This window comes from Zootoca vivipara, chromosome Z2 (genome assembly GCF_965207765.1).
Source record: "Zootoca vivipara chromosome Z2, rZooViv2.hap1.1, whole genome shotgun sequence".
In the NCBI taxonomy this organism is placed as follows: Eukaryota; Metazoa; Chordata; class Lepidosauria; order Squamata; family Lacertidae; genus Zootoca; species Zootoca vivipara.
In genome coordinates, this window is record NC_142585.1 from 19,019,623 (window position 1) to 19,033,064 (window position 13,442).

General features: G+C 45.7%; 1 protein-coding gene across 1 annotated transcript in view; it reads left to right on the top strand.

Annotated features, from left to right (window-relative positions):
- Window positions 1-13,442, top strand: part of MID2 (midline 2) — a 184,324-nt gene that overhangs the window by 39,814 nt on the left and 131,068 nt on the right. The window contains exon 2 of the mRNA XM_035113295.3: window positions 7,646-8,364. Coding sequence (XP_034969186.3) covers window positions 7,702-8,364 — 663 coding nt within the window. The 5' untranslated portion in view covers window positions 7,646-7,701. The remainder of the gene's footprint in view (window positions 1-7,645; window positions 8,365-13,442) is intronic.

Sequence of the window (13,442 nt, forward strand, 5' to 3'; positions counted from 1 at the left end):
GCCCGGGCAAAGAGAAGAGTCTCTGGTGCCTAAAAACAGATAAAGATGGTGTCAGGAATCATGTGAAAAGTAGTTTCCCTCACATCCTTGAAATAAATTATGAGGGAGGGAAATCCTGTGGCTTCAGGGTTTGATGCTGTTCCATAGTCCCAGAGAAGGACCTGTAGGGAAGGTGGCAGGAATCTTTCTTGTTCATTCTTTTCTTTTCTTTTCTTTTTTAAGTCTCTTCCTAGTATCGGTGGAAGAAAGGCAGTCATATGGAGTACTTCTGACTGTACCTAGTTTACCTTGCTTAGCAACAGGGAACAGAGCAAAAAGGCCTGGTGGGATGAATTATTTGCGGCACTTACTTACTTTGGCAGCCAGTTTGTTTATTTGTGGTTTTCTGAGAAGATGGAGGAGGTGAGAATTTAATTAGCACTGGGCTCTTAAAAACAAAAGCCTCCTGTCCCAGTCAAATTGGGCTTTCCCATCAGTAAAGTGTGAAAAGCTGGAGCCAAGTGCAGTCACAACCAGCCTCAAAAAGGTACAGAGTGCCTGTTCATTTTTTTCGGTGGCCAGGTGTATGTGATTGCACATATATGTGCATCTTTGCAAGGAAGTGCATCAACCAGGCCTCTTTCATTAATGTATATATTTATATGCACCCTTTCTCTTTATACACTCTTTTTTGAGGGTGGGGGGTGTTGGAGAGCTGAGAAGTGTGGCTTTTGAAGGTTAGAGAAGAATAGAGAAGTGTGGCTTTTGAAGGTTAGCTGTCTTGGATCATTTATTGTTTTGGAAAATGCCAACCATTAAAATGAGAGTTGGATTTCTTCCCAACCCTTAATCCGAATCCACTTTTTGTCCATCCTATAGTAAAGAGTGATTTATTGACGTAAAATTGTGACATTTGAAACAGTCCTCATTCTTTTTATTTTTAACACATAAAATTCATTACGTATTTATTACAGATTATTTACATCTGTGGCCTATACCACCCCAAACATTCAGCCCTCTACGGTCTGTGCCTCTACTGGGATCTTTTGCATGAATGTCTTGTTGAAATGGGTGTTGGGTTGTTGTAGGATTCACTTTCTTGACTTCTATTATCTTAAAAACAAACATGCAAAGCAGTTATTTGCGATCATTATAGGTGCAAAGATGGGTTTAAAAACTGTGTGGTTAAATGTGCTTGTGGTGCAATTGGTTTCACTTTGGTTTGTGTTTGAAGGACTAGTCTCCTTTCATGTTTGCATACCGGAGGGAGAGATCCGTCTTGGCTGTGAACCAGAGCTAGATCAAACAGACAGGGCCTTTCCCCCTGTGCAGTTTGCTATGAGAGAAATGCAGAATGCTTGTTCTTCCAGGTAAGGGAAGTGAAATGTAACAGGTCTTCCAAGCAGAGCTTGTTTTTATGGGCTCGTTAACAGCTGAAAAAGATTTAAGTCTGTTCCTTGGTCGTATCACTTGAGAGTGCAAGTTTGGGACTCACATGATGCAGTGCTTCTCCATACAAAGATAAAATTTTAAAATCTCTGTGCATGAGGAAGTAGTGCAAGCATCCCCAAACTTCGGCCCTCCAGATGTTTTGGACTACAATTCCCATCATCCCTGACCACTGGTCCTGTTAGCTAGGGATCATGGGAGTTGTAGGCCAAAACATCTGGAGGGCCGAAGTTTTGGGGTGCCTGAAATAGTGTGTTGAGAAGGCCCAGGGTAGAATATTTTTTGGTATCATTTTTACGTGTGGGGATTTTGCTGCTGTTTTGTTTGGCCTGGGGAAGCAATCCATATATGAACTACCTGCCATCTATGAAGTGGTACAGTCCATAAACCACTTCACTGTCTGTGTCATAGATGTAAGTCTCACATTGGCCTTGGCCAACCTGGTGCCCTCCAGATGTTTCAGCCCCAGGCAGTTGGCTGTGGTTGATGGGAGCTGTAGTCCAAAACATCTAGAGGGGGCAGGTTGTCCAAGGCTGCGTTACGGCTTATGCCCCCTTCCTCCCACCAATAGAAGAAGATTTAAGTAAGCCTTTCCTCTCATTTTCCTTTCTTTTTTGAAGCTGCTTGAATAGGAAATTTGGAAATTATGGGGAAATGGCTGTAAGCTTGTTGGTTGAGCACGGCTTTGCATGCATGAGGCTTCAGGTTCAATCCCTGACATATCCAAGAAAGACTGGGGAAGACCTCATTTCTGAAACCCTGGGAAGCTGCTGCCAGCCTTATGGTCTTCCATCCACTCATAGCTGCCAAGTTTTCCCTTTTCTCACGAGGAAGCCTATTCAGCATAAGGGGATTTCCCTTAAAAAAGGGAGAACTTGGCAGCTACGCACCCACTGTCTTGTAATTGGAGCCACAAAAGGCAATTAGCCTGAAAAAAATTCTACTAGCCTGCTGAGACTGGCAGAGGAGGGACAGAGAGATCTGTCCCACTTGCAACAAACAGCCTGCTGTGTTTGTCATGGTTCCCTCTGAGCACCCTGATTCAGACAAGGAGTAGGAGGTACTTGAAGACAACAGCTTGGAATGGGAAGGAGGGGGAGGGGTTGAGACGGCACAGCAGAGACCTCTTAAGGAATCTCTCCCTCTATCCCTGGAAATGCATGGAAAGAAATCTTCAGTAATTTTTTTTTAAAGGGAGATGTGGGTAAGAGGGGGAAGGATCGTGAGGGTTCAGTGGTAGAACACACCCTTTGCAGTTCCACCACTGCAGTTCCAGTTTAAAACCCTGGCACCTTCAGGCTAGGCTGTGAGAGAGACCCCGGACTAAAATATCGGAGACCCATTGTCAGACAGTGTAGGCTGTACTGAACTAGGTCACTGAGCTTCAGTAGGTGGGTTGTGGACTCTATATTGTAGTGTTTCTCAGGCTTTGGTCCCTGGCTGATGTTGGACTACAACTCCCATCATCCCTAGCTAGCAGGACCAGTGGTCGGGGATGATGGGAGTTGTAGTCCAACAATAGCTGGAGACTCAGGTTTGAGAAACACTGTGGTTATAGTTGAATTCTAAGGTGGGTTGTTGCAGCAGCAGCATTTCCACCATACAAATATATGGTAAAAAACAAACCAGACTAGAAAGTTGTCCCCCAGTGCATGTTTGGGTTAAAGGGCGTGGCTGAAGACTGCTCAGCTCTATGGATTCATGGGAAGTAGAAGGCAGCTTCCTATGTTCCTGTATGGCCTTCCGTGCATATGTGACATGAGGAATGTCTACTTCCCAACAGTTACTTATTTTCTTGGTCGAGAAGAGTATCTGCACACGGCTGCAAAGTGGGACATGAGCATGGTGAGTCATTGACCCTCACCAGAGCAAGTGAATGAATCCCGGAAGCTTCCTGCACTGTTGGTTGTGCAATAGACCTGAAGGATGGGAAGTGGCTTCCGCAAAAACCAAAGCAGAGATGACAGGGTTATGAAACTAGTTGGAAGTGCAGGCTTCATCCCTGAGCCAGCTGGTTGCAGGTGTGGATCTGTCAAATTGGCACGCCTCTGCTTGGGAGTGCCCCAACACTGTACTTGTTGCAGTGTTGCCAAAGCTTAATGTTGCTGTTGGTGTATGTATGTATGTTCTGTATATGTGGGTTTGTGCAGCACTTTTTGTGATGGTGCTCTCAGTTATGGAGTACTGTGACCTTTTTTTACTGCCTGTGGCAGACATTTTGTGCTGGCACCCACGGCACATTTATCAAGATCCAAATACAGTACCTGGTCTATGTGTGTGTGTGTGTGTGTGTGTGTGTGTGTGTGTGTGTGTGTGTGTATGTGTGTTGTTGTTGTTGTTGTTGTTGTTGTTGTACCCCACCCATCTGGCCGGGTTTCCCCAGCCACTCTGGGTGGCTTCCAGTACATAAAAATTGTAAAACATTAGGCATTAAAAATTTCCTGATACAGATGTATTCTAAAAGCTCACTCAGCCACTTTGATCTGCAGAACAGTCACTGTTACAAGTACCACATAATGCTCATTCCCAGTGCTATTTTTCTAGAAAAAGAGGTGCTGGAACTCACCATGAACGGCTGCCTTGTTCAGGAGTGGCACCCACCTGGGAGGTGCCGGAATTGAGTTCCGGTGAGTTCCAGCTGGGGGGAAAAAGGGCTTGCTCACTCCACATTTGTAACAAGTTGATATTTTAGTGTGGTGGCACCCACACTTTGGAACTCCCTGCCTATTGACATCAGGCAGGTTACGTTCACTGTATTATTTTTGATGCCTGTTAAAAACATTTCTGTTTAGACAAGGCTACCCAGACGGGTAGAATGTCAACATGCATTGTAAACTTATAATTGATTTTAATTATTTTTGAATGCTTTGATTTTTTTGTAAACTGCTTTGAAGTTTTATTACAGTTAAGTGGTATATAAGTATTGGGAAATAAATTATCTCTCTTTCTCTCTCTCTATATATAAATAATTTATTTATTTCCCAATACTTACACACACACACACACACACACACAGTAGCCCTATAATGCATTTATGTTTTAAAATACATTGTAAATCATTTAGACACCTTTAGGCAGCAAGTGACTACCAAGTCAAATAGATAGTGTTCTGGGTTTGCAGGGGGGGCAAGGATTCTTTAAAATTCCTGAGTGCGAGGTTCTGCCCTTATTACCTGAAATTAGTAAATATGGGGTTTGAAATCAAGCCAGCTTCCTCGGGAGCTGGGCTTCTTTAGAGGGGAGATAGCAGAGTCATTATCTTGCCAAAAGGTGAGGCATTCAGCATCAGACAAGAAAGGGGGAGGCTGTCAGGATTACAGGGGGCAAGATGTCACCATAGTGAAAAAAAGGAAAGAAAGTGCTTTTTGCAAGAGGCTTTTGAAACGGAGGTTGCCAGGATGACAGAGGGGCTGCTGGAAGCGGAAGGGGAAGAGTTGTTTTCTGCAAAGGCTGCTGGGAAGAAGCAGCAGGAAGTTGGGCAGAACTCCATGGATGCTGACTGGGAGAGGCTGCCCTAAGAGGCTGGGGGCCGTGGCTGGCTGCTGTTTTGGACCCAAGCTGGTTGAAGCTACGAGAGGACCAGCAAGAGACACTCTTGAGGTGTGCCCCCTCCGTGGAAGGCTTTAGCTGTAAATGTGTGTGAACAAACCACATTTCTAAGACAAAGCAAACTCCACTGTGCCTTGATTTTGCAATGGAAACACAACCCTTGGTTAGCTTCTGGAATCCCTGGAATCTTGCTTCCATTTGACAGAGATTGGGGGTGGTGTGTAACAATAGCAACAACAAAACACAGTTTGCCAATTTGCACAGAATGTGTTGAATAATCTCTTTCCAAATCTCTCTCTTTATCCCCCCCCCCCCCGCGGTTCCATACTTCAAGAAAGATATCTGAGTAATTCTTGGGTGTTGTATTTGCAGAAATGGGAAATCATTCTCTTTTTTTGCTTCTATCCATATGGCTGGGGTTCTGTTTGAAAGCAAAAGTACCCCTGGTTGTCTGCTACCTCCTCTCGTATACCATCTTAAGTCTTTCAGCAAAAAAAGGTTATGTCTTGATAAACGGCAGCACACTTTCTCTCTCTCTCTCTCTCTCTCTCTCTCTCTCTCTCTCCCTCTCTCCTTCCCTCTAATGCCTTTTCAACATCTGATGAAGTGTTCCGGGGAACTCAAAAGCTTGCACTCTGTTTCGTAACATTATGATTGAGCTAATATGAATTAGAATTTTGTGGTTTTTTCTTGTAGGCCATCAATGGCCATCTCTAACTTACATAAATGTGTCATTTCGAAATATTCAGATCCTTTTAATTTGTGGAATATCCACATGGAAGTATTTAGCCACGCGCACTGATGTACAGTGAAGGTTAGGGACCATAGCTCAGAGGGGAATGAATTGCAACTCAGTAACTGAGCACATGCGTTTGTATGCAGAAGCTTCGACCCCTGGAATCTCTTTCCCAGCATACCCTCTTGAGTTTTAAGATCAGCAGAGAGGGCCCTCTTAAGAGTTGCACCACTCTCAGAAATTTGGGGGTGGCCCAGATGAGAGCATTCTCTGTTGCAGCCCCTAAGTTGTGAAATTCCCTCTCCCAGCTTCATGGTACAGTTTTTGTCATATGCTGAACATGCATTTTGTTACCCTGTTCTTCGACACTTGAAATAGATCTTTTATAGGGCATGTTCCAATTGTGATTTTAAGTTGTTTTAATTCTTTTTTTATGTTGCTCTAAGACAGGGACCCAGGTGGCGCTGTGGTTAAACCACTGAGCCTAGGGCTTGCTGATCAGAAGGTCGGCGGTTCGAATCCCTGTGACGGGGTGAGCTCCCGTTGCTTGGTCCCAGCTCCTGCCAACCTAGCAGTTCGAAAGCACGTCAAAATGCAAGTAGATAAATAGGAACCACTACAGCGGGAAGGTAAACGGTGTTTCCATGTGCTGCTCTGGTTTGCCAGAAGCGGCTTTGTCATGCTGGCCACATGACCTGGAAGCTATACGCCGGCTCCCTCGGCCAATAATGTGAGATGAGCGCGCAACCCCAGAGTCGGTCACGACTGGACCTAATGGTCAGGGGTCCCTTTACCTTTAACCAGTGAAGAGACCCCCTTCACCTCACAAAGGTATTACCGTATTTTATGGACCATAACACGCACCAGACCATACAACACACCTAGTTTTTAGAGGAGGAAAGCAAGGGGGGGGAAATTGCCCCTGGTTTTCCTCCTCTAAAAGGCTGGGAGGCGGCAGCAACAGCAGCAGCAGCAGCAGCATTTGGGCCGCTTCTCTCAACCCTCAGCTGCTGGCTGCCGCTGCTGGTTCTCCAGGGGCAAGCCCGTCTGCCCCCCACTCTTGGGAGAGCTGGCGGCAGCATCAGAGCCCCGAAAGGAGCGCACTGATGCTGCTGCCGACTCTCCAGGGGCAAGCCCGTCTGCCCCTCCTGCCACCGCCGCCCACTGCTTGCAAAAGCGGAGCGCGCAGGTGGCGATGGGGGAGAGAGGAACGAGCAGCTCTTCCTCCTCGGAAGCTGCTGCCAGCGCGCTCCACTTTTGCGAGCGGCGGGCAGCGGCTTCCGAGGAGGAAGAGCTGCATGTTCCTGTCCCCCATGCCGCTGCTAGCGCGCTCCGCTCGCAAAAGCTCCTACCCCACCGCCTTTGTCGAAAGCTGCTGCCTTCACTCCATAACACGCAGCGACTTTTTCCTTTCCGTTTTAGTGGGGAAGTGCGTGTTATGGTCCGAAAAATACGGTAACTGTTTAGATAGATATTTTATTGCATTCGGAGACCAGCATATAAAACACACTTAGGGGTACAATCCCAGAAGGAACACAAAAATTTAAAACATTGAACAACAGTAAATTTAAGATTTATAAATGCAATAAGCGTATAGACACTAAAAACTTTGAGATAAGCTACCGCAGAGACATATTAACTGTTAAACGATCATGAGATCTGTATCTGTGGGTGGAATAGGGGATCCCTAATATTCTCAGTACCCTTAACAAGCTATAGTTTCCAGGATCTTTTGTGGGGGAGGAAACTATGACTGCTTAAAGTATATGATCCTGCTTTAAATGTATAGTACAGATGTGAGTGCTCTCTCTCTCTCTCTCTCAGGGGTCATTGTGAGGCTAAAAATGCCATTCTGAGCTCCTTGGAGGGAGGGCGATAAATGAAAGTCTATAAATAATTCACTGTCCCCTCTTGCCCTTCTTTCTTTCCCAGGTGGCTAACCTGCCTCCTTCGTTTTTAGTGCTGAAGCCAGATTGTTTTAACTAAAGATGGAAACACTGGAGTCGGAACTGACTTGCCCAATTTGTTTGGAATTGTTTGAAGACCCCCTCCTTCTGCCGTGCGCTCATAGCCTCTGTTCCAGCTGTGCCCACCGCATCCTGGTCTCCAGCTGCTCCTCCGGAGAGCCTCTTGAGCCCATCACTGCCTTCCAGTGCCCCACCTGCCGCTATGTCATCTCCCTCAACCATCGGGGCCTGGAGGGCCTCAAGCGCAATGTGACCTTGCAGAACATCATCGACCGCTTCCAGAAGGCCTCCCTGAGTGGGCCGAATTCCCCCAGCGAGAACTGTCGTGAGCGGCCATACCGCCACAGCCCAACCATGTCGGCGGGCGACAGGATAGCCTGCCAGTTCTGTGAGCAGGACCCCCCGCGTGACGCTGTCAAGACCTGCATCACCTGCGAGGTGTCCTACTGCGACCGCTGCCTGCGGGCCACACACCCCAACAAGAAGCCGTTCACCAGCCACCGCTTGGTGGAGCCTGTGCCGGACGCCCACTTCCGTGGGCTGACTTGCCTTGAGCATGAGAACGAGAAAGTGAACATGTACTGTGTGGCTGATGACCAGCTCATCTGTGCCTTATGCAAACTGGTGGGGCGGCACCGGGATCACCAGGTGGCATCCCTGAGTGACCGGTTTGAGAAGCTCAAGGTAAGAAGGGGCGGGGTGGGATTTTGGGCACTGATTGAAGCAGCAGCAGCTGCTTGTGTTGTGTGGTTTGTGTCTGTTTTGCTCCTTCCTGTATGTTCATAAGTAAGGATTCATTGCAAATACCACACACCCCAAAGTGACATATGGAGAACGTGCTCTGAGCTGCTGTTTTACCGCAGTTGCATCCCTCACCCACTGTGTCATCTCTGAACTCACTTTTCAGTATCTTTTGCATCAAAACACTAGGAGGCTGTTGTAAACTGACTCAGGCTGTATATTCAACTAGCCCAGTAGTATCCATTGACTGGCAGTGGCTGGCTGACCAGGGTCTTGAGCAAAGATCGTTTCCATCATTTGCTACTGGGTGCTTCTAAAATACCGTAGGGATTCCCATAGTTCTGCCACAAAGCTATGGTTTCTTCCTATGAGCCACTCTCCCTCCACAACAGAAGAAGCACTCGAACTGGTTTTGTGGTGGAGCAATGAATACACACACAACTGTCCATTTTTCTTACCACACCAATCTGGTTGTGTGAATTGGCTTTGGTACTAACCGAGTAACTGGAGGCAAGGTTTCCCTGTGTGAAACGAAGCAGACTGTTTCAATAGGTGTTGGCTTCCATAATTAGGTGGCAGTGGCAGACGTTGCCTGAAGCTGCAGGGCCTGGATGGAGGCAGGCAGGCAAGTGGGATGGATGCATGGTTTGTCAGGGGCTTGTTTAACGGAGATGAATCTGTACTATTTGTGGGTGTGGGAATCTTGGTTAGCACTGCATGTTGGGTGTGTGAAAGGCCTTATTAAAGGTTTGAGATGGTATTCCCATAAGACTTCAGGGTTCTGAGCTTAGCCATCCCCCTTATGCTGATCTTCACACCCAGCCTTAAGCCCCTTTTTCTTTGTGAGATCAAACCTCAAAACACAAGAGTAAGCCTCCAGGCACTTAAAAGTCAGTGCGTGGTAGAGAATACAGGAGTGGGAAGCAGCAAAAATATTTGGGCTTTAGAAAGGGTAGAAGTGGGGCCTGCAACAAAATTCTGCAGCGGTGGAGTGCAGCTGTTCAGAGTTCCACCAGGCCAGCTATGCCTTTCTCTAGGATTTTGCATTTCACTCCCCTCTCCCCCTAGTTTTCTGGTGTTTTTTCTGCCCTCCAGCAGTTAGCCACCCATTTTGTGGGTGGTGAGGCTTGGATTGAGTTTTTTTTAAGTGTGTATGTGTGTGTTTGTACATCTGGAAACCTCAGTGTTCTCCACAGCCTGTAGCTACCCCCTTCTGTGTGTGGATAGATGACCAGCACTTAGGGATTTGAGTTCCCTATGAGTATACAGTGGTACCTCAGGTTAAGTACTTAATTGGTTCTGGAAGTCCGTACTTAACGTGAAGCGTACTTAACGTGAAGTGAACTTTCCCATTGAAAGTAATGGAAAGTGGATTAATCCGTTCCAGACAGGTCCGCGGAGTACTTAAATTGAAAGTAGTCAACCTGAAGTGTACTTAACCCGAGGTATGACTGTATAGCAGGTGTGAGTGTGAGGTATCTTTGGCCCTCTAGGTGTTGCTGCACTATAACTCCCATCATTCCTGGCCATTGGCCATGCTTGCTAGGGTTGATGGGGGTTGTAGTGCAGTAACACCTGAAGAGGTCACAGGTTCCTCACAATAGGTATATATGATGGTCTGCATGGGGAATGGTGGGTCAAGGTGAACCCAGTGTGAGAATGAGCCAGGGGGAGGGGTGGAGCTGTAAAGGGATGTAAGCAAATCCCCAGGGTTCCTTTGTTGTTGGTCTTTTTGTTTGAGGAATTCTCCACCCTGTCAGAACACTGGAATTTTAGTATTTTCAGAGCTGTTTATCCTGGTCCAGGATGAAGTGAGAGGAAGTGTCCCACTATGGAATACATAAGCTATGGAATAAGCTTTGATAGGGTGTTGTGGTGGTCACAGCCAAAGATAGATAGATAGATAGATAGATAAAATAGCAGTAGTAGATGTAGATGTAGATATATTTATACCCTGCCCGTCTGGCTGGGTTTCCCCAGACACTCTGGGCAGCTGTTCCCAACAGAATATTAAAATCACAACTAAATATCAAACATTAAAATTTTTCCTAAACAGTGCTGCCTTCAGATGTCTTCTAAAAGTTGGATAGTTGTTTATTTCCTTGACATTTGATGGGAGGGCATTCCACAGGGCGAGAGCCACTACCGAGAAGGCCCTGTGCCTGGTTCCCTGTAACCTCACTTCTTGCAGTGAGGGAACCGCCAGAAGGCTCTCGACGCTGGACCTGTGTCCGGGCTTAACGATGGGGGTGGAGACACTCCTTCAGGTATACTGGGCATTCTGTTGGTGTCTTTAAATCATGACATTAAAAGAAAGTTCAGAAAGAAGGGGTTCCCATGGGCATCTGGTGGGCCACTGTGAGAAGAGGATGATGGACTAGAAGAGTCATTGGACTGATCCAGTGGGACTCCTCGTGCTAATATCTCTTTATTATCAGATACTGAGGGGAAAGAACTGGAGATGGCAGTTGGCATCTTGGCTTTGATTGCAAGCTTTCCTTGGTCCATTGTATCTGTATCCTGGTTTGAATTGCCCACAAGTTCTTTGCTGGCCAGGACTTTGATGTTACCACCAGAAGTTCTTTGGCTGAGACTCCTGTTAGCCCCGGTCAGCTAGTTGGATGGCCAGGGATGTTGGGAGTTGTAGTCCTACAGCATCTGCAGGATCAGGGATCCCTTCCCTGCCTTATATCTTCAAGGTGAACATTCCCAGAGAGGCAGAGTAATTTTTTAGTTTTGGCGGGTGGGGGTAAATATTTTTTATTTCATTCCGTAATGTATATAAAACAGAGAGAACATTTATTTTCAAAAAGCAGATAAAAGTAAAGGATGAAAAACAAAACTATAAAGTAGGCACGTAGAATAAGTGCAGTAGTTGCATGTGGGTTAAAGTAACAAATTCCAAGTAATAAAGCAGTGAGAAGAAATGTTGTCTTCACATAAAGAATATTAGAGTTATCTGATTATCCTGTATAGAGAGGCAGAATTAACTAAGAAACTTCTGGTGCATGTTGCGAGAACATTATTTCTTCCTGGAGAGTATATACTGTATCTTCTGTTATGGGGTGAGTGTGGGTGAGAAAGGATTCTGTTCTCCCTTCACTCAAGCCAAGATTGTCAGTGCATATTGATGAACTACACTGAGCTTCTTGAGACAGAGGGATCAGACATCTCTGTGTGCTTCCTGGGCCCCTATTGGAATCTTTTCATGCTTGGCTTTTTACACACTTATGGAGGCTCTGCTGAATTGACAGGAATCAGAATGTCTGGTTCTTGACCCATATGAAAGGAGACATCTCTCTTTATCTCTTATGCATTGCACAGGGGGCTGGATCTTCAAAATAATGCTAGGTTTGGAAAAATCTGGCAGCACTCCCCAGCCATATCAGAGAAGGTGGTTTGATGGTCAGGTCTCTTGAGAAACCCAGGCTGTCCTATGACCTGAATTTTGTAAAAAATAGTAAGAAAGAACACATTGTGGAGACAGAGAGTCTACTCTGTAGGAGTCTTTGGAGCCAAACTGTCCTGGAAGAAGCATTTGGTTCAGACCAACTTTATATTAATATGCTGGAGTTGCACCATGAGACAACCTAGTATTATTTCAGCTCCTTGGGAATGTTTGCAAGTCAGATTTAAGCTACACAGCATAATAAGCATTTTAAGCCATCCGTGTCGAGGAAAGTTTATGCCTGATGCTTTCAAATTGTGAAGAGGCGGAGCTTTTCCAAACAGTTTCATGTTTTCAGGAAGCAGCTGGTTCACTGCTGACTGCATTAAAGGATCCTTGTAGATTCCTTTGGTTCAGTAATGTTTTTTGGTTTGCACCTGCTCATGGAGGGATCTACAATTCCCAGAGTTTAAGACACACCTCAGTTTAAAAGAGGAGTATTAAAACAACAGCATTATGAACAATAATTGGGAATGAGGCAGGCTCAAATGCACTTTTAAACAAAACAATGTGAACAGTCTTTCTGAAGGCTGGAAGGGAATGAACTAAACAAGGCTTTCTGGAGGAGGAGTTCAGAATCTTATGCAGTACCATGGAGAAGGCCTTGTTCCCTCAACTTCACTTTGGATGGTAGCAAGTCAGAGCCCAGAGTCTCCCAGAATATCTTAACAGGCAGGAAGAATCAAACAATCTTTGTGCAGGCAGGAAGTAGACCGTATGACGTAAGATGAGGCAGCTGCCTCAGATGGTGGAGGCCACAATGGGAGATGCACCTGACTCACATGGGATGATTCACTGGGAAGGTCTCCTTTGCAAGTTCTCCACAGAGATAGAGAACTGAACCGGAGAGACAGTAATTTGACCAAGGCAAGGACTGGTTTGGTGCACAATTGCATTATGCAAGCGTTTTTATTTTATTTTTTAATATAGAAAAGTCAAAATTGAAGTGAAACAGGTTTCTGGTTCTTAAGAAACTCATTGAGGCTTTGCAATCGTCTGGGCAGATGATGTTGAATTCTCACTATGCCGAGATGAAACTAAGCACAGTGCCCTGCATTGTGCTCTCTCTCTCCATCTCTCTCTCTCTCCATCTCTCTCTCTCTTTCCCTCTCTCCTTGCTGCTAACCAAAGCTAAATAAATTGTGCAAAATATGTGACCACAATTAAATTTCAGGGCTGCAGTGTTTTGACTGATCAGTCAGTAAATTGGCTTAAAAGCCTTTGCTCAGCTAACAATGTGGTGACAATCTAAATGAACTCATAATAACTATTTAGTACATGTACTTCCAAAGAACAGCAGGTGGCAAGTACAATCTTTACAGAGGCATCCCTCCTTTTTTCTCATACAGGAGAGAATGCTTCTTCTAAGATGATGCCCGCTGCGACGCACAGGTGCATGATCCAAAAGGATGGGCTTTGATCCAAAGCTACTGTTTGGACTTGCATGCAAGCGTAATCAATGAATCGATTCCTGGCACTCACACAGTTTAATCAGCTAAAATTTCTTCAGTTTGGTTGCAGCCCCATTAGGTTTGCATAATTTAGGCAGGTCTCAGAGTTCAGCTTTTCTAGG